The sequence below is a fragment of the Stenella coeruleoalba genome (genome assembly GCF_951394435.1).
Source record: "Stenella coeruleoalba genome assembly, chromosome: 15".
Taxonomy (NCBI): domain Eukaryota; kingdom Metazoa; phylum Chordata; class Mammalia; order Artiodactyla; family Delphinidae; genus Stenella; species Stenella coeruleoalba.
In genome coordinates this window covers 7,862,760-7,884,791 of record NC_137161.1, presented here as the reverse complement: position 1 = coordinate 7,884,791, position 22,032 = coordinate 7,862,760, and the positions used below count along the sequence as shown (strand labels likewise).

General features: G+C 43.7%; 1 protein-coding gene across 9 annotated transcripts in view; it reads left to right on the top strand.

The window, feature by feature from the left end:
- The window catches only part of DOK5 (docking protein 5), a 1,081,787-nt gene that overhangs the window by 181,286 nt on the left and 878,469 nt on the right, over positions 1 to 22,032 (top strand). The window contains exon 1 of one of the 9 annotated variants that reach the window (XR_013824132.1): positions 13,567 to 13,995. The exons of 7 other annotated variants lie outside the window; for them this stretch is intronic. Coding sequence is in view for 1 of the 2 variants with exons in the window: in XM_079899078.1 (XP_079755204.1) it covers positions 13,930 to 13,995 (66 nt within the window). In the remaining variant the exon portion in view is untranslated. Of the gene's footprint in view, positions 1 to 13,566; positions 13,996 to 22,032 lie in introns of those variants that run through there. One more of the 9 variants, XM_079899078.1, reaches the window with a different exon arrangement.

Genomic DNA, 22,032 nt, shown 5'->3' with positions numbered 1-22,032 from the left:
CTTAAAAGCTTTCGCACAGCAAAGGAAACCATACACAAGGCAAAAAGACAGTCCTCAGAATGGGAGAAAATATTTGCAAACGAAGCAACTGACAAAGGATTAATCTCCAAAATATACAAGCAGCTCATGCAGCTCAATATCAAAAGAACAAACAGCCCAATCCAAAAATGGGCGAAGACCTAAATAGACATTTCTCCACAGTAGATATGCAGATTGCCAGCAAACACATGAAAAGATGATCAATATCACTAATCATTAGAGAAATGCAAATCAAAACCACGATGAGGAGGGATTTCCCTGGTGGCTCAGTGGTTAGGAATCCGCCTGCCAGTGCAGGGGACACGGGTTTGAGCCCTGGTCCAGGAAGATCCCATATGCTGCAGAGCAACTAAACCCACGTGCCACAACTACTGAGCCAGTGCTCTAGAGCACATGAGCCACAATTTCTGAGCCCGCATGCCACAACTACTGAAGCCTGCCCGCCTAGAGCCTGTGCTCCGCAACAAGAGAAGCCACCGCAATGAGAAGCCCATGCACTGCAACGAAGCATAGCCCCGTTCACTGCAACTAGAGAAAGCCCGCGCGCGGCAAAGAAGACCCAACGTAGCCAAAATAAATAAATAAATTAATTAATTAATAAAAAAAAAAACCACAGTGAAGTATCACCTCATACTGGTCAGAATGGCCATCTTCAAAAAATCTAGAAACAATAAATGCTGGAGAGGGTGTGGAGAAAAGGGAACCCTCTTGCACTGCTGGTGGGAATGTAAATTGATACAGCCACTATGGAGAACAGTATGGAGGTTCCTTAAAAAACTAAAAATAGAACTACCATACGACCCCACAATCCCACTACTGGGCATATACCCTGAGAAAACCATAATTCAAAGAGTCATGTACCACAATGTTCATTGCAGCACTGTTTACAATAGCCAGGACATGGAAGTGACCTAAATGCCCATTGACAGATGAATGGATAAAGAAGATGTGGCACATATATACAATGCAATATTACTCAGCCACAAAAAGGAATGAAATTGAGTTATTTGTAATGAGGTGGACGGATCTAGAGTCTGTCATACAGAGTGAAGTAAGTCAGAAAGAGAAAAACAAATACTGGATGCTAATGCACGTATGTGGAATCTAAAAACACTGTACTGATGAATCTAGTGGCAGAGCAGGAATAAAGATGCGGACGTAGAGAATGGACTTGAGGTCACAGGGAGGGAAGGGGAAGCTGGGACGAAGTGAGAGAGTAGCATTGACATAATACACTACCAAATGTAAAATGGATGGCTAGTGGGAAGCTGCTGCATAGCACAGGGAGATCAGCTCGATGCTTTGTGATGACCTAGAGGGGTGGAATAGGGAGGGTGGGAGTGAGGCTTAAGAGGGAGAGGTTATGGGGATATATGTATACATATAGCTGATTCACTTTGTCGTACAGCAGAAAATAACACAACATTGTAAAGCAATTATATTCCAATAAAGATATAAAAAAAAGATACTGAAGGATTTCTTAAGACACAAAAATGACTAACCATGAAAAAAGATGACCCATAATTTGACTCCAATGAAAATTAAAACTTCTGTTTATTAAAAAGCACCATAAAGAAAAAGAAAAGACAACCCCAAGCCAGAAGACTTTTGTAACACAACTGACAAAAGATCGTTATCTGGAACACATTAACAAAAAACTCCTACAACAAAAATATGGGCAAAAGACATGAGCAAACGTTGCACAGAATATAAAACATGGGCAGGAAGTAAACATATGACAACGCTCAACCCCATCAGAACGAGAAAAATGAACATTAGGATCTCATGTTGATATCCGGGGAGAAAAGCATTCAAGCCAGAGGAAGTGCAAAGGCCCTGAGGCAGGATCCTGCTTGGCTTGTCAAGAAATAGCAAGAAGGCCAGTGTGTTGCCTCTAGTGAGCCAGAGAGAGGAAGGAGGAAGATGATGACAAAGACAGGTAAGGGTCCAGATCATTAATTTTCGTGTCATATCATTCAATCCTTGACTTAAGAGGCTAGCAAGATAATAAGAAAAAGAAAAAGAAACTTAAACATATAGGGGACAGCACTGATTGGGGTGGTCAAACTAATCTTGAGAGAGAGGGACAAAATGACAGCAAAACATAAGATGTTTTAGATTATTCAATATTGAATTTAAATAATTCAGACCACATTTATTAAGGCATCTGCCAGACCCTCTATTAGGAACTGAGGATCAAAGATAAAGAAGGAGAAACCCTGCCATAGAAGGAGCCACATGCCTTAATAAATAAGTAATAAATAGAAACAAGTAATAAGTATAATATGTGATGTTCATAATAAAAACAATGCGTATTTGTAGATTATGCTCAAGACCCAGTTCTTGGTACCTTAAACCCATTTTTTCCCCTAATCCTACATGGTTGATATTGTTTGTTGCCAATTTACATCTGAGAAAACTGAGTACAGGAGAGATTAAGTAATTTGTTTAGAGCCCGGTTTCCCAACCTCCATGCTATTGGCCTTTGGGGCTGGAAGATTCTTTGCTGAGAGGCTGCCCTGTGCATCGTAGGGTTTTCTGTAGCATCCCTGGCTTCTCTCTACTAAAAGCAAGAGCTCCCTACCCCCCAACCACTGCGAGAACCAAGACATCTCCAGACAAATATCTCCTGGGTGACAGAATTGCCTCCGTGGAGAACCACTGGTTCAGAGACAGAGTGAGGGGTGGGACGGGAATTCAGATCTTTTCGACGCCAGAGCCCATAGTTGTTGGTTGTTTTTACTTGTTTGTCCAGATTTCTTACTTCAATGTGCAATGCCTTTCTGAACAGGTCTCTCTTGAGCACTGTCCATTCATGTTTAACTGCATTTGTTTAAAGCAATGCCGTAAGAAGGGATCTTTACCTACAAATGGCTCACCCTGGAGGAAGATACACATGAGATGGTGATGCAGACATTACTTTAGTTTTCTATTATTTGTTGAACATCTCAGGACACATGTAATGTCAAATAATAGCCTGCATTTCATTAATTCACTCATTCATTCATTCATTCAGCAATGCTGGGCATTGTACCAGGCACTGCGGCTCACAGTGCACAAGTCAGAAAGGTCTCAACTCGTGCTCGGTCTAATGGGGGACGGAGAACAGACAGGAGACATGTTAGCACATCATGAAACAAGATGGTTTCAATTTGTGCTAAGTGTTTTGAAAAAAAGTTTATGAGGGCAAGTGACTTGGCTGGAAGAAGGAAGCTAATTTGGACTCAGGTATCAAGGAGGGCTTCTCAGAGGAAGTGACACAAGCTGAGAACTTAGTGACAGGAAGGAGTCAGCCATGCAAAAATCTGAGGGAAGGGTGTGTGGAAGAGAGGAGCAAGCAAACGCTAAGATGCTGAGCAGGGAGTGAGTTTAGTGTGTTTCGGGAACAGGAAGAAGGTCTTGGTGGATGGGGAGGGTGAGCAGAAGCAGGAGGTAGATGGATCCGGGAGGCAGACGAGGAGGACCTGGGGACGTGTCTGACCTTGTAAGCCAATGGGTTTTATTCTATATGCAAATGCAACATGATTTTGTTGAAGCCACTTCAAAAGCAAGACCAAATGTTATCTGTTCTCGAGCTAAAATACCAATGCAGCGTCCTACACGTTCTTGCTTCCATCATTCACAGGTACAAGTTTGCTGTTATTGAAATGGACTGATGTGAGACTAAACATTTGAAGCTTACAAGGGAAATCAAAGAAATATTTAAAATATATTAGTTTAGTTTTTATTCTCGCTGCAGAGCTTCTGCAAAACAGACATTTTTTTTATTGCACTGGCTCCTTAGAAGGTCTACTGAGTATTTGATTTCATTAAGAAGAGCCCACAAGCATTTGTATTCTTTAAGAATTCTGATATTGAGTGTCAATAGCTGTCAGTGACTTTAGGTTTTTTTTTAGAAAGATATTACTGTGATGATCGTATTTTAATATTTTAGGCATAACAATTTAATGTCTGTTGCTTGTAATGGGATAAAATAGAAATAATTTGAATGTCGGTGGAAAAAGGAGAAATAAAATGTGTTATCATATGATGAAATATGATTCAGTAGTTTAATGACTAGATCTAAGTGTATCAAACTGTACCAGTCTCCACAGAATGAGAAGGAAAAAGTAGGCTGTAGTAAAATAGGTATAGAAAAATCCATTTTCCCCCAGATTTATTGAGATATAATTGACACCTAACATTGTGTAAGTTTAAGGTACACAAATGTTATTTTGGTACATTTATATATGGCAAAATGATGAACACTGTAGCATGGTGGCACGAGATAGCAGGGGCACTAGAAATCTTCTGGGGGCGTGGGTATATCCATTATCTTGATTGTGGTGATGATTCCACAGGTGTACACATTTGTCAGAACTTATGAAATTTTACACCTTATATATGTGCAGTTAGTTGCACGTCAATTATACCTCAGTAAAGCTATGAAAAATTATTATGGTTGGTCATTGGCACGGAAAGTTAAGTTGGTAGTAATTTTTCTTCCTTACTGGGATATAAAGTGGTAGCATACCTTAAAGTTAGTAGCATCTTAAATGCCTTTGATCTGAGATTCTGGTGGTTGAGCTTTATGCTATTTTCAGCTAAAAAGATGCTAACTGATATGATTTAGAAATATTGGAGGGGGATAATGTTGGGAAGACTGTGAATTTGGTTTTAGCCATGTTAAGACTGGGGCGGTAGGATGACTAGCTGTCCCCGGTAGCTTCCTAATGGTCACTCCATCCTCTCCGGTTGTCTCTGATCCAGTCCCCAACCAAGCAGCCCTTCTGCCTTTGCCATAGACTCCCACCCTTAGCAGGGCTCATGGCTGCCTTGAGTAAAACCTACATTTCCCCACTTTCCCTTCTCTTTGTGAGGCCAAGGTCACGTGGCTAAACTCTGGCCAATGAGATAGAAGTAGAATTGATGCGAGCAGCTAATCACAGTCATCAGTCTAAGAAAGGAGTTACTAAAATTGCACATGGATCTGTCTGCCTGCCATATTTTATTGTAAATGCATCTGGGGTTTCGCTGCCTTATAATTCATCGACACAGAAACTCTGTTTTCAAAATAAAAACATTCCACAAAATTTAGTCATGTCTTATGAGTGATGTTAAAATGCCACTTTTTTGGATGCCAATGTTGTCGAGGGCTAATACCTGTTCTCCAGCAGGCTCCTTCTGTGTCCCTGGACAAGTCATTTATTCTTTCTGCTTCAGGTCCTTCAGCCGCGAATTGTGGATAACATTACAGGGCTTGGGGGTGCCGTGAGGATTAATTAGCATTGGCAGAACACTTTGAACATAAGATTCTGCCCTCTTTGCACATTTTATCCAGGGACTTCAACACACTGTACCAATAAGGCTAGTCCCATTTACCTCTGTTTTCCAGATCAGGTTATAAGGCAGGAGACATTAAAGGCTTGCCCAAAGTCACTCAGTGAACTGGGGGAGCGCCGTGAGGAGACCTTCGGAATATTGACTTCTAATCTTGCAGCAACCAATGAATACACGCTTCAGTTTGAAAAAGGGCTCTGTAAAAGCCAGATGCCTTTGTTATCTAGTTACTTCTCTCTGGTCTCTTTCTCATGTGTTGGCCTAGATTTTCCTGTGTTGGCTTTGCATTGACCTGCAGAGAGGAGGCCTCTCCTCATCAGAAAAGAGACTCGAATATCTGGGAGAAGCCTAAGGATCACAAGGCTCCAAAATTTGAATCCCAGTCAAGTTCACTAGAGGTTTATGTTTGCTTTGGTGTCCTTGGTTATAAAGCTTAAGATGTGAGGTCCCCCTGTGCAGAAAGAAAGAGTCATTCTCTCTCTCTCTTTTTAAATTGCATTTGGAATTTATATTCTAAAAAACACACAGGAAAGAATTAACACCTTCAATACTTCACTTCTGCCCACAAATAACCAGTGCTAATATTTTAGTGTAGATATATTCTACCCAGGGTGTGCGTGTGTGTGTGTGTGTATAATTTTTTTTAAAAAAACAGGACCATACTGCATAGATCATTTATAATCAGTGTATGAGAAGCCCTTTTATCCCCTCTGGCCTCATCACTCAGTGCTCTCTTCTCATTCTCCAAGTTCCAGTCACCTTGACTTTCCTTCTGCTCTAAATGTACCACATGCTCGCCTGTCTGGGACATTTGCTCATGGCCTTCTTCCCCCCTCCCTCACCTGGGTAATATCACCTTCTCCTTCCTATCTCAGCTCCCTAATTTCTCCATCCCCCATCTTCCAAAGGGGTCAGGTCCTCTCTCCTTGTCCTAACATCATGTAACTTTCTTTGGTGCATAATTTTACACTTATTGGAATATTTTATTAATGTCTTGCACTCCCACTGGACCATCAACTCCACAAGGGCAGAGCCTGGTCTCTTTCTATCTGCTCCACCAATTCCTCAGTGCCTAGCAAGGCTGACTCATATAATATTTGTTGAACGAACAAATAAGAAGGGACCTCTTTCACCTCCATTTTAATGGTTGTGATATGGATTTGTCACAGAATGATAAAATTACTATTGACTCAATTGCAGAGGAAGCCTCACAGGCCCAGGGGAAGGGTGGGGGGCACGTTTAGAAAACATTCCAAAGCCAGGTGCTGGGCTGTCTGTGCAGAAATTCCAAAAACATGTAGTTCGAAACCATTTTGTCTGCGTTAGTCCATCACACACCTCCGGCCTAAATAGGACATTGTGGATAAAGAGGTTAACGAAGAAAGGGTCCCTGGCAGAGAGCTCTTCTTCTCCCCCTGGGGCAGGGAAGGGGGAGCTTCTCCTTACCTTACAGCAAGGGAGCGGTTTTCAAGAGATTCACTTAGAAGCCTGGGATGTGAGTCCCTGTGAGTGTGGAGGACACAGGGGCTGGTGCCTCATGAACCCACAAAAGCCCAGTGAGAGAAAGAGCAGCCTATATATGCCTGCAGCCCAGAGGACATCCACCCGCAGACAAACCTTGGCGCAAGCGGAACTTGGGTTCTAGCCTCTCCTTTCCCCTGGGCTCCAATCCTGGGGGTCTCAGGAGCCTGTAGTTATTACGTGGAAGAAGAGGCAGAGCAGAAAATCAGTGAAGACTCTGTTAAGCCCCACCACACTCCCAGGCCTGAACTGGGCTCGGGGATAAACCCTACATAGAAAGGGGGTGGGTGTTCTGTGTTTGTTAGGCTGCAGTGGACTCTTTAGTACCCGGTGTTCTGTGTTTGTTAGGCTGCAATGGACTCTTTAGTACCCGGTGTTCTGTGTTTGTTAGGCTGCAATGGACTCTTTAGTACCCGGTGTTCTGTGTTTGTTAGGCTGCAATGGACTCTTTAGTACCCTGTAGTAGTCAGAAGGGCCAAGGACCTTCTGGAGATTTCATTTAGGCTTGGAGAAAGCACTTCTCAATAAGCAAAGTTTAATGGGGAACGATTACATCTCAGTGATCCTAGCTTCTTCGGAAATTTGGCTACATGTATATACACACTCTTCCATGTGAAAAAATGTGTGTGTGTGTGTGTGTGTGTGTGTGTGTGTGTGTATAAAATCATAAACAACACTGCAGTGAATATTCTTGTACCTAAATATTTGTGCCTTTGGATACATTTCCAGAACTGGAATTGTTGAGGACCTAGGGTAAGCAATTATCAAAGCTAAAAATTTTTAGGATAACATCACTCATGCTCCAAAACAGTTATATCAATCGATATAAATTTACATGCTCATCAGAAGCTTTATTTCTCTTTTCCTAAAGGTTTTTTGGCAAAGGTCCTTAGAACTAGATATTTATATGGTCTCATGATTTCCAGTCCAGTCCCTTCTTATCCATTTTTTACTCAACAGGCAGAATAATATTTAAAAAATATAAATCAGCTGCTCCTTCGTGTTTTCTCCTTTCGAGCAGGATGTAGTTGGGCTGTCCTGTCCTTTCCCTGGGACTGTTTTCCCCATCAGTCCCTCCTCCTCTGGGTTGAGACACACTCTCCTCCCTTAGCTCCTTGAACTTGCCAAGCTCTTTCCTTCATCCTGGCTTTTTCGAGGGCTCTTCCCTCTGGCTGGAATGCCCTGCCCCTGACGTTTCACACAGCTGCTTCTTCTCTTTCCTGTCTGGGCTTCAGTGCCACATCCTCAGAGAAGACTTTCCCGACTCTCTGGCTTCGGGGAGGCCGCTGGTACTCCACTCACTTCCCTATCACCATCTGCAGCTGTTTACATTGTTTATTTACTTGTTTACTTGTTATCTCTCCTGGGTTATAAGCTCCCTGAGGACATGGACTTTGTTCATCTATGTGGGGTGCGTGTGTGTGTGTGTGTGTGTGTGTGTGTGTGTGTGTGTGTGTGTGTTAAAGCTTAATGTGGACACTGTCCACTCAGAGCAGGTGCTCAGTCAGTATCTCTCCAGTGCAGGAACGAGGCAGGGAAGCAGTGAATAACCGAAGCAGACCTGCTCCCAGGCTTTCTCCCACCTGATTTCGGTGCATCATTCTCCCAAGTCATCCTTCTTTAGCTGGTTAAGGGCTGGGGAAGGGAGCCGGTGGCAGAGCACACAACCTCTCTCCTCAGCCCCAGCCCGATCCTTCTCATTAGCGCTGTGTCACCTTGCCAGAGGAAAGGCTGCTTATGTTTCTGTGACGCTCCCACTGAGAGCAGCAGGCGACGGGGCCAAAGCTCAAGTTATTTTTGGTAAAGATTTTGGACAAGGGCCATTTCAGCCTCTGCCCTGGTGCTTTGTGGTACTTGGTGAAAGTACAACATCCTTTGATGAAGCTTGGGCACCTGCTCTGGAAAAGTGCAGTTGCTTCTGCATTTTCTGTTCTGAAGAACTAAAGAATAATAATAATAATAATAGTGATAGGCTAAATGGAATGCCAAGAGCAAGGCGTGAATTGTTCATGTTTCAAACTAGGGTGGATTTCTGCTCTGAATGTGTTGGACTAAGCAACCTCTGGGCTAATTCCTGCCTTTGTGATGCTATGGTTATAAAGTTCTATTTCAGTGCATGACATAGTTTTGTTTCATAACAAGAAGATGTCCAAGTAGGAGAAGAATACTGTTATATGTATTCTATTTTGAACTGACAGTCCTTTCATTTTAATTAATATGCTTTTAATAAGGATAGCGTTATGGACTGAATGTGTCCCCCTCAAATTTATACGTTGAGACCCTACCCCCCAATGTGATGGTATTTGGAGGTGGGCCCTTTGGGAGTTGATTAGATTTAGATGAGGTCATGAGGGTGGGGCCCTCATGAATAGGATTAGTGCTCTTATAAGAAGAGAAATAGAGACCAGAGCCCTCTCTTTCTGTCTGGCATGTGAGCTCATAGCAAGAAGGCAGCTGTCTGCAAGCCAGGAAGAAGAATCTGCACACACTTGATCTTGGACTTCCCGGCTTCTAAAACTGTGAGAAATAAACCTCTGTTGTTTAAGCCACCCAGTCTGTGTATTTTGTTATAGCAGCCTGAGCTGACTAAGAAAGGCGGTAGTATCAGGGTCAGGACTGGAGGAAGCAAGAAGCTCCTAGAAGGGATGATCTAAGGAAGCATTCACCCTCAGGGTCTTGCAAACAGAGGCTCAGTACTCACGCAGCCTTGAGAGTGGGTGTCCCCTTAAATTTTGCACTGTAAGTGCCCCCACCTGCCTCACCCTAGTCCCAGCCCTGGGGAGCATGCTCTTCATTACCCAATTCAAATGGGCTCAAATAAACAAGACAAAACAACAAAAGTAGATCGTGTCCTTGAGAAGTGGAAGAGGCGGTTCTGGCCTCAGGAAGGGTTGTATCTCTAGCTCTGTCTCGCATCCCACTTTCTCCTTTCTTGGCTTTATTCTCAGCTAGGCTCACATTTTGCAAACAATATGGCCGTGCAGATGTGTATCTCAGTGTGTTCATCTGTTCACCTCAGGGAAGATTTTGATTGGATCTTCTAGGTCACGTGCCCATTTCTGCGCCAGTCTTCATGTCCAAGAATGGTGTGTGCTGACTGGCCAGACTTGATCAGGTGTCCAGCCCTGTGGTGAATGAGATAGTCGCTGTCTCGACCCACTCCCCCAGAATCACTCATAGTTGAGAGAATAGGGATTCCCAGTGACAGAGATCAGACCAGTTTGGAGCTGAGGTCACTTTCACCTTTGTCTGTACCTTTATGGGAAAATGCCACAAAAAGTTTTGGAATTTTCTCAAGTAATCTGGGCCTTATAGGTGTGTCTATATACAATTTAGTTGAGATGCTTGTTCAAATTGTACCATGGTACCTTAAACAGGACTCCTTTGATTGCAAATGACAGAATACCTCAGTCTGAGCTGGTTTAAGAAAAAAGGGGAATTTTTTTACCTTGTGCAGTTAAACAGTCCAAGAGTGGCTCCACTGAGGCAGAAAATGCCAGCTGACCCATGCAATACCAATTCAATTTTGTTCTTCCAGAAATAGAGCCATGTTGGTATGGAGACTATATTCCCCATTCTCCCTTGGAGACAGCTGTGGCCATGTGACAATATATTGGTCAGTGGGATGCAAGAGAAAGAGAGCTTTGAAATATCTGGATGAACTTTTTTATTTGGAGGCTGTTTTCCCTCCACACTCTCTTCTCCCTTCCTGGGAAGTGGCAGTTAACTGGACCCAAGGAGGGACACCATGTCCACAGCTGACCCACCAGCTTGAGTCCCTGGATGACCTTTGGAGACTGAGCTTCCTGTCTGCCCATCTGGATTGTTCCATGAGAGATCAATAAACTTTTACCCAATCTAAGTCATTGCATTTTGGGGTCTAATGGTTACACCAGCTTCTCGAGTATTTATACTGTAATAGGTTCCTGGGGTACTGGATAGGGGGGTCCAAGCAGTACCATCAGGATTGGGTTTGCTTCTCCTTATCTCTTGGCTTTGCTTCTTCTGTGTAGCCTCCACTCCCGAAGCTCCTGGGCTCCGTGCATCCAGACTGTATTTCAGCCAAACACAGTATGAACCTTTGGCCCAGTATTCAGCAAAAGTAATGTAATTAACTCTTAATGCGCCAATTTAGGTCATGTGTCCATGTCTAAACCAATCAGTATCTTTGAAGGAAGGCATGTACAAGGCTGCACACCTGTACTGGGAGCAGGGGATAATTATACCCCAAATGACAATGGTGACCACTATTGGAAGAAAGGAATTGCATGCTGAGGAAGCAAACAAAAATGGATACTATAAATATGAAGTGCTAAGTGTTAAAAATTGAGTTAAAAACAGGGATTGAAATAATGATTTTTCTATGTCAGACTTACCTCTAGTGAAACCGAATTGTGTGTGGCTGTGTGTCTGTCTGACACGCATAGTTGTGGGAGTTGTACACTGCACAACTCTATAAGCACTACTTACATTGTGTATCTCTGTGAATTACTCCTTTCCCCCTGCAACAGTTGTGTATGCATATTTTGGACAAGTGTATAGCGGCTGTCTGTCCTCTGAATAGTAGAGCACAGTTTGTGTGTTTTGCACGTATATCAGTTTGACTTCACCCAAAACAAACCAACAAAACCATACACTGGATTCAATCTTGCAATTAAAAAAGAAAAGCATTGGTTTCTTCACATCTAGTTTGACATTTTCTAGAGTGATTCTAGTTTGCTCACTTCTACCTAAATTATTTATGAATATTGATTGAACTCAACATTAATTATCAAAGGATGGATTTCTCAGTCTCAGTATTTATTTATTTATTTTTGGCCACGCCACGTGGCATGTGGGATCTCAGTTCCCCGACCAGGAATCGAACCTGAGCCCCCTACATTGGAAGCACGGAGTTTTAACCACTGGACTGCCAGGGAAGTCCCTCAGTCTCAGTTTTTGTCAGTAATTATTTCTGTTACCTTGAGCCATTCACTCAAGCTCCTTATGCATAAATTCTTTAATTCTTGGTTTCTATGATTCTGTGGGTTTGGTCTACAAATGATGTGTTGGATAAATGCCTTCTGTGAACATGTCTATTTCATGGCAACCATGGATGGTATTTTTTTTTTAAGTTTTAAACCTTCAAAAAGAACTCTCCAAATGATATTTTTAATCATTTCATCTTCTTTTGGTGAGAGATTTAAACTTAAAACATCATTTTCATTGAATGACAACATGATGGCAGAGCTAATGGTTTACTACGTAACAGAAAGAGTTCTCCCTGCCAGAAGATTTGCTTTTTGATTGTCCCAATTTAGTCTCAGTTCCCCTATGACACATTCTTGGGTGATTCTCTTCTTTAACTGACACCCATCAAACCAGGATGACTAAAAGCTAGTGTTCCCAGTGAGAAAGGAAAGATTCATATAATCTTAGAGTTGAAAAGCCTTTGAATGTCATCAGGCCAAAGAATCCACTAAGTGAATGAATCCTCTCCTCAACAGCTCTGACCAGAGGTCACCCAGCCTTGGTTTGGTCACCTCCAGTGAACAAGAATTGTCAAATTTCTGATGCCATCTTTGCCTTTGTGGACAGTGCAAGTGATTAGACAGATCTTCCTTGGAAACCACCTAGTAACCTCCCTCCCCCATGACAACACTGTATAGGACAGTGTTTACCATCCAGTGTTTACCAGAGCTGGTGTCACACACACCTCCTTTCCCGTGGGACCTGGGGCAAATCTCTTAATTCCTCTGAGCTTCAGTTTCTATAAAATGTGGATGATAGTACCTATCTCATTATTCCTTGAACAGGATTAGCACAATGCCTAATGCCTGGTGCCAATAAATGATAGCCGTTATCAACTCAGACATGTTTCAGGAAGGTAGTGCAGCCAGGGGCAGGTGAATGTGAAATCCGGTCTCCCTTTTATCGTGTTCTATAGGCAGCATCCAGCAGTGGCTACGAACATGAGCTCTATTGCCAGGCTAGGGAGGCGTAAATATGGTCCTGGTATTCACATAAGGGGGGTGGGTAGCTCATAAAGTACAGGGGAGTTTAAATGAGCCCAAGCTAAGGGCTTAGAGGGTGCCTGACACTAAGGATTTATTCGGCACCTGCTCTGGGCCAGGCTTTGTTGGTACACGTACTAATGAGGCCAGGGGTCAGCCCCTGGGAAACTCACAATCCGGCGGGAAAGACAAGCTCAAACAAGGAAAATGATATCAACGCAAGGGCTGGGTCCAAGATGCCAAGGAAACCCGAGGAAGCATGCAGCTTAAGCCAGGGCAATATCCCTCCCCTCATATGCCAAGGTCAAGGCAAACCATGGCAACACCGCTCCCCAGACACATGCACAACAGAGGCAAAAGCCAGCCCTTCTCAGGGCAAAGATGGGGCTGGAGGGAGAGGCGGGGTCGGCGGCGTCTGGGAAAAAAGTGAAATTTCCTCTCCATCTAAAATAAGCCCAGAGCCGGAAGAGACCGAGCGTTATCTCGGCGGGTGTGGGCGAGGTGCGGGGCAGGCAGGGGCAAGCTCTGGGTCCCGGAGGAGGGTCGGGGTCGGGACGAGAATGGGGGCGGGCGAGGCGGGCGGGAGAGGAGGGGAGGAGGAGGGTGAGCGCGTCCACGTGTGTCTGCCTGCGGGTGGCCACCGCCGGGCGCGGCTCCTCCCCTCGCCCTCGCCCTCCCCACTCCCCCCTCCTCCTTCTCCTCCTGGGCCCCGGGAAGAGGCTGGGCTGGATCCCTGAGCAGCCGCCGCTCCTCCTCCGGGCAGGCTGGCTGATGAGTCAGCTGACGCCGGCGCTCCAGCCTCGCCTCAAGGCGCTGCGCTCTCTGCGTTCCCCCAAAGTGGCTGCAAACCGGCCGCCCACTTAAAGGTTTTGGGGGACAGAGAAAGTGATGTGCGCCTTCTGAAGCCACGCCGGGCCGCAGCCGTAAACGCTTCACCTTGTCAACTTTCTCCTTCCACACCCCAAAGCCTTCTCTTGACCCTGGCCTCAGCCCTCCCCAAAGCCACTTAGGGTGCGTGCGCCTGGGTGAGGAGGGGGGTTGTCACTGGCTGTCCGGGATGGCTTCCAATTTTAATGACATAGTGAAGCAAGGGTACGTGAGGATCCGGAGCAGACGCCTAGGGGTAAGTATCGATCCTTTTTTTTTCCCCCTGCCCCCTGTTCACCGGGTCAATTGTCTTTATCTGTAGCCAGCATCCCTGGAGGGTGGAAGGAGATTCCCGGCAGCGCGCCGGAGAATTGCGCTGTGGTTTCTCAGCCTAAACCCACATCTCCTGGGGCTGCCACTGTAAGGCCGGGTCTAGGTATGTAATGGATCTATCTTTATCTCTCGGATGACTTGGCCTTCTGATGGTGGCCCTGTGGTCGGCTTCAGTAGCCACTGGAGCCCGTCTACTGGAAATAAATATTTCTCGGTAGCCATGGGAGTCAGAGCTGAGAAACCCGGGCGGGGTTGCTGAGCCCGCCGGATGCCCCCGGTGCCCCTCTTCCCACTCGCCGCCAACTTAACTTTTCCGGGGGATGGATGGACTGATTGAGGAAGGGCAGACGCTCTGAGTGTGAACAAGGTTAGGGACCCTCTGACCCCAGGAAGAAGTCTTTTCAGACTCCGGGTCCTGGACAGTGACCCACCCCTGGCCCAGGTGCTGGCAAAGGCGGTGTGGGTAGGTTCCATGGTCTTGAGCCTGGGTAGTGGATTCATTGCTGGAATACACACCGGATGCCCGCTGGAGGACTATTTAGGGCGGAACATAATACCTGGCACAGAGCAAGTGCTCCCTTGCTAAATATGTACTAAAAGGAAGAATGAATGAACCAGAGGCTACTTGTCAGGGATCGGATGTTGTCCCAGGGATGGCTTCTCTCTTAAAACCCCCTCTCTTTTGCCCTTTTCCCCTTTGCTCTTCATTGATGGACTTCAGAGAACTCATTCTGCTTCTCTTTGGGCTTGAGGGATGGCAAAGGAATTCTTGAGGGAGGTGGGGATACTGGAATGATTTTTTTTTAAATTTCAAACTACCTCATTTCTCTTTGCCTTGTGTCAAGTGCTGTTGCTGTTTTTGTTTATTGTGTGCTTTGGGGCGAGGGAGTTTGGGGAGAAAAGTTTACTTTCCTAATGTCTGAAAAAATAATGTCAGTAATGATGAAGAATGGCCACAGTGGGAATAGAGTTAATAGTAATAAATTGAACATCTTTCTCCACGAATATATGTCATTGGCACCTTTCTCTTATTTGGTCTTTGGACTTTTTTATGTACCAGATAATTTTACTGAAAATTGAAAGGCAATTTCACAGTGTTAAACAGTTAGGGAGGAAAACCTGCTGATGGGAAACATCTATAATTATTAAAAACTCTTACCTGATTTGTTTCTTTCTTCTTCCTTGCTTCCTTCCGTCTTCCCTTCCTCCCTCCCTCCCTCCCTCCCTTTCTTTCTCTCTCTCTCTTTTTTTTTTTCTTTCCCTGCCGGTTACCATGTTTTAGCAACTAGGCCCCATGTTATAGTGAATATATAAATATATAATTAGGGAGAAATGTGACAACTAACCAACCCTATCAACCCTTAGTTTCCTTGGTTTTCTTTTTTGCTAGGCAGATATTCTCATCAAGGGGACCAAGTATTGTTAGGGTACTTAACATAGTGACTTTCATGCAAAGGGCAAGAAATAAGAGGAACTTTATATTTTTTATAACCCTATGGGCCAGCCGACTGTTACAATGTTAAAAGGAGCATTGGAAAACACCATTCTAATTTTAGATTTACTCCATCATGTCAACTGAGGAAATTGATAAGAGACATCCATTCTGTGCTAGAGAGCATTCCAATAGAAAGAGGACATGAATTATTAATGCACAAAATGTGAATTATTCATAAGGATCAGCGTTTATGCCAAATTGTGACACATGGTGATTTATTTGAAAGACTAGTTACCATAACTTTCTAGTTTATAGTAATTGAGACTTTTTTCTGTAATATTACTGACACTATATAGTCCCGTGTGTGCCAGTGTTTACGGACAGATATTTGAAGCAGAAGGAAAGGAAATATAGTTTACTTTGCATCCCTTTATATTTTACAGTATCTTGGATGCCGACCAGAAGTGTACTTTCTCAGGATTTATTCATTGTGTCTGTGTTAACACTCAAATAGATTTTAGAATATTTATTGAATGATGGTTATTGCTCGTGGAGAGAAAACGTCAAAAATATAATCAACAAAATCTGGTTTTATTTGTTCAGTTTGATTTTATCACCAGTTAATTTTCAAAAAGTGTCCTAATGATATAATTTATTTATATGAACTGAAGAGGCTGATTACGTAATTGTCAGAAAACACTGCAAACGAAAGTTTTATAATGGAGGCATCAAGAGGAATGCTTCAGGAAAATGGCACAGGGACCCTCCGTCCAAAGTAAGAAATGTTAGTGGTATTAATCTAGGCTGCAGATAGCCTAGAACAGCAAGCAGCATGTGGAAGTCTCAAAGAGTTGGAGGGCTTTGTGTTAGGCACACAGTAGGCGCTCAGTTAGTGCACGTTGAACATGGATTGAACGACAGAGTGAAGGCCTGACTTTGCAATTCATAAGCCCCTTGAGGCGCTGATATGACATGGTGGTTTTATTAATGGAATTCAGACAAGTGTCTGTGGATTAGAACCATGTTTGGGAGGGTTTATAATTAAACAAGAAAACAACATTTCATCGTAAGCAGCTGGTGTGCCAGGGAATGACCCCTCAGATTTGATAAGAGAAGAAAAGAGAACAAATCTTCCTTCTATTACTCGTTAGCTCTATGACCCTTGACCTCTCTTGGCCTCAGTTTTCTTATCTGTACAATGAACACTATTTAGTGATGCTGTGAGCATTGGATAAGATAATATTTGTGAAAATGCAGTGAAAGCATACAGCATTGATTCTGATTTCATTATTTCTTTGGTGTAATCAGAGATGAGTTAGGATTGATGGAAGGATATAGGAACGATTGATTTTTTTAATCTTTCTATCTAGATGTGTCCAAAGGCATAATTGTTTATGCAGCTCTCGAACATTTTCATTGGATGCAGTTTTTTACAAATTATATACATGTAAGTGATTTTTCAGTGGGGCATGAAATAGTCTAAGACCATCTGCATTCAGATGGGTTGCAAATAAGTGGTCACCTTTAGTTGAGATACTAAGCAGCTTAAGTGATTAAACAATCAAATATTTGTAGACTTGTTTTTTTCTATAAACATCAAAAAGGTTAAAGAAATTCAACTGATTTAACTCGAAAGTCTCAGTATCTTCACATCTTTATTCTCTGGCTTCATCATCCGTTGGTTCATGGAGGTGTCAAGCTGGGCTCTGGGTGCAATACTTTTTCAGGATAATGTCGATGTTGCTGTTTTGAGGGCTGGGGAGGGGTGTGTCTACAATTATCTGGCAAATCCACAAAAGGCACTAAAAAATGTATTCTTAGAGGAATGGTGAACTAGGCAATTTGCACATCATTAACCTATCACGTGGCTTAGATGGCATCATATAACTGCCCTCACTTGGTGTCTTCCTTTGCAACGGAGAGGATTTCCCAGTCAGTAATTGCTATGGCTTGTCCACCCTGCAAGTCTCAGAGTTTAAACTCACACCTGTTCACTTTATCTCCATGCAGTCCCCCTCGATTACCCGACTTTCAATAGCATCTCTGTGCTCTTATGTACCAAGGACCTTTTCTCCCGTCTAGCCTGCATCCTCATCTGGACGTCTCCTGGTCTCAATATGTCCAGCCACCCCTGATTTTTTCATCCAAACCTGCTTCTCCTGGAGTCTGCATCTCAGCCACTAGAGGTCCCAGTATTTCAGTTGCCCTGGTAAAAATCAGTCAAGCAAGCAAGCAGCAAACAATAAAAACTCAGCCCCCCTTCCCACTCCCTCCTTGTCACAACCCCACAACCAGTTTATCGGGAGGTTTTGTAAGCTCTGTTTTGGAAACATGTCTAGAATCCGACTACCTCTCACATCATCTGCCACTGCCGCTCTGGCCCAAGCCCCCAAATATTGCAGAATAATAACCTCCTAATTTATCTCCCTCACTGCTCAGACCACCAAGAGTCACAGCCCTACGGCGGGCTCCGGGGCCCTGTGCTGACTCAGAATCTTTTATTTATTGATTTATCTTTGGCTGTGTTGGGTCTTCGTTGCTGCGCACGGGCTCTCTCTAGTTGCGGCGAGCGGGGGCCATGCCTCTCTGCGGTGCGCGGGCCTCTCATTGCGGTAGCTTCTCTTGTTGCGGAGCACGGGCTCTAGGCACGCGGGCTTCAGTAGTTGTGGCACGCGGGCTCAGTAGTTGTGGCTTGTGGGCTCTAGAGCGCAGGCTCAGTAGTTGTGGCGCACGGGCTCAGTAGTTGTGGTGCCGGGGGCTTAGTTGCTCCGCGGCATGTGGGATCTTCCCGGACCAGGGACCGAACCCGTGTCCCCTGCATTGGCAGGTGGATTCTCAACCACTGCGCCACCAGGGGAGTCCCCTGACTCAGAATCTTTTCTCTTGCTGTTCCCTCTGCTTGGAATGCTGTTTCCCCACGTTACCTCTTCCTGGCTGGCTCCTCACCTTCTTCAGCCTTTCCGCAAATGCCACCTTCTCATTGAGGCCTTCCAGCCACCCTATTTTATCTCTTCCCTCCTTCTCCCCCTATATCCCATTGTGTTTTTTCTCTCTAGACTTATCACCCCCTCACTTACCAGTCTGTATGTTTTACTTGTTGATTGCCTGTATCTCCCAAATGGTATGTGAAACTCCATGAGGGCTGAACCCCAGCGCCTGGAACAGTTTCCAGCATGGAGAAGCACTCGATGAAGATTTATTGAATGAATGAATCCATCACTACCTACTGGTTTAAGAGCATGCGCTCTGACATGAGACTGTTAAAATCCCAATTCAGCGACTGGTTATGTGACTTTGGGTGAGTTATTCAGCATTTATAAGCCTCAGTCTTCTGTAATAATAGGGAGACTCGTAATATCCACCTAATAGAGGATTCTCATAAAAGGCTTAACACGATGCTTGACACAGTGGAAACCCAATTCATGTTTATTACTGCTCTCTCTACTACGGGTGCTGTTCGAGGTTGATGATGCTTACATGGTTGTTATTTTCATCTCTTTCACTGCAATAGCTCTCATCCTCAAAGACCTTGCTCTTTAGTTAGGAAAACAAAACTTAATATCCGTGAAATAATTAATGTACAAGCACCGATGTTAGGCTATGGAAGGGATATTTGCCTTTGTAGGATTTTTCATGATCCTTAGATAAATGGCAAAGGTATCAGGACCAGAGAAACCCATCTCCATGTAACTTTGGTTTGAGCAAGCTCATCATACTAGTGCATAACTGTTAATTTGGGGATCTTTTTTTTGGGTGGCAGAGTAGATTCGAAAAACTGGTTAATTAATGGCCAAATTTTAGGCAGAAATATTTTCTCACTCCGTTGTTTCTCTGTTGCACTTGACCCAGTATGCCAAAGAGGTTTCATATTTCATTTAGGGTTTTAGATTTATAGATGATCAGGGATCTGTGCATTTTTAATGATATCGTGGCAAAGTTATATTCATAACATCAAAATCATAGGAATTGGGGCTTCCCTGGTAACGCAGTGGTTGAGAGTCCACCTGCCGATGCAGGGGACACGGGTGTGTGCCCCGGTCCGGGAAGATCCCACATGCTGCGGAGCGACTGGGCCCGTGAGCCATGGCCGCTGAGCCTGCGCGTCCGGAGCCTGTGCTCCGCGGCAGGAGAGGCCACAGCAGTGAGAGGCCCGCGTACCGCAAAAAAAATATCATAGGAATTGAATAAATTCATCATGTACCATCAGTACATGAGTGTATGTACACACACATGCACACAAACACATACAACCATTCAGTAAGATTCATGAAGCATCCTTTTCCTTCCTCAAGGAAAAGAGAGTCTGGGGCTAACTTCCAGTAGTGAAATTTACGGTCAGTTAGACTGAATACACTTGCTAAGTATTGCCTAAGAGTACTCAGTATTTTAGCCCCATTTGAATCAGCTTCCCTGGTTTCCATGTCGGAAGTGCTTTCCAGCTGGTATTTTAGTCATCTTTATTCAATGGTCCTTGTGGATGGTAGGATTAATTATGCATAAAGTCAGCCTTTAATCATCCCCAAAACTGATTTAAGGAAAGAATGGCCAATTTAGTGATTTTGTGTGTAGGCATAAACCAAATTACTTGTGTGATGATTTTCCCCACATCTGCCAATGTATTTTTTTATGATATTCATTAGATGGCTAGAAATATTTATTTTTTAAGCAGCTTTGTAATTTTTGTGGATCATTATCTTTGGTATTTTAAGAATTTAGTTTTCATTTGGGATATATTTGATTTCATTTATTTTATCATGCATCAAGTGTTTATTGAGTGAATATTCATTTTAAGAAGCTCAGGGAAAACCACCTTAAATAAGACAGATACAGTCGACCTCCTCAATGAATTGACAGTCTATTTGTGGAATGGTATTGTTAACATGAGATTAATATATTCACTCTAGTTAAGGATGAATTAGTTTGAGTAACGGGTCAAATATTGAAGTGAAAAGACATCTGCAGGTATCTCCAGTTTCATTTTCATGAAACGAGGAAGGGGAAATTTGATTTTCCTCTTCCTCTAGGAATTTGATCCCGGTTGGGTGGAAATAAAATTTTGGGGGATTCCAAGCCAGGAAGAGATTAGGATGCCTCCCTGCTGCAAATCCCTGTTTCTGTGAAATTCAAAATGAAATTGGGAGTTTAGAAATGCCACAGATATATGTGAATGTTGAAGTTAAAATAGCTTTTTTCTAGAATGCAGATGCCTACATTTTGGATGAGTATCAGGAAGCTGATTTTTTCGGAGCAGTTGGGGGGCTGTGTTTATTTCTTTAGTGTTCTGAGCCTCTGTTGATGCCCTGGGTCTCAGAGAACATAAATGTTAGCCGTGTGTACTGTGTTATGGATAAGATGCAGATGGTGACTTCATAGCTTTTATGAGATTCTTAGAGAGATCAGGACTTTTGTGTCCCAAACCCTGTCACCTCCCACCCTCCACAATTTCCAAAAAGGTTAAGAACCACTGTCTCATTTTTTTTAATTAAATTTTTAGATTTTAGGTAATAGTAGGTTCACATGAGGTGTAAGAAATAATACAGAGAGATTTCTCATGCCCTTTACCCAGTTTCTCCCAATGGTAACATCCTTCAAATCCCTGGTATCACAATCAGGATACTGATATTGGTACCATCAAGATACAAAGCATTCCCTCATGACAGGGTCCTTCGTGTTGTTCTTTTATAGTTGCCTCTTCTGCTCCCCCTTCCCATAACCGTAAAGCCCTGACAACCACAAATCTGTTTTCCATTTTTATAGTTTTATCATTTCAAAAATATTATATAAATAGAACCATACAGTGTGTAATGTTTGGGGATTTTTTTTTTTAACTCAGCATAATTCTCCGGAATTGTCGTGGTTGTCTTCAGTATTGTGGGTATCAAAGTTTCATTCCTTTTTATTGCTAAGTTGTATTCTGGGATATGGATGTGCCATAGTTTGCGTAGCCATTCATCCACTGAAGGACATTTGGGGGTGGTTTCCAGTGATATAAACATTTGGGTCTGGGTTTCTGTGCAAACGTAAGTTTTCATACCTCTAGGGAAATGCCCAGGAGTACAATTGCTGTGTTGTATTGGTAGGTACATGTTCAGTTTTTCAGGAAACCGCCAGACTGTTTTTCACAGTGGTTGGACCATTTTACATTCACACCAGCAACGCGTGAGTGATCCAGTTTCTCCGCATCCTCGCCAGCATTTGGTGTTGCCCCCCAGTTTTTGGTGCGTCAGTTTTGGTTTAGACGTTCTGATGTGTGTATATTGACATCTCCGTGTGATGATGAGATGATGATTGACATCTCCTTGTGATGCTGAACATTTTTTCGTGTTCTGATTTGCGATCTGTACATACATTTTGGTAAAATGCCTAGTCATGTCTTTTGCCCATTTTATTTCTTTTCTTTTTTTTTTTTTTTGCGGTACGCGGGCCTCTCACTGTTGTGGCCTCTCCCGTTGCAGAGCACAGGCTCCGGACGCGCAGGCCTAGCGGCCATGATTCGCGGGCCCAGCCGCTCCGCGGCATGTGGAA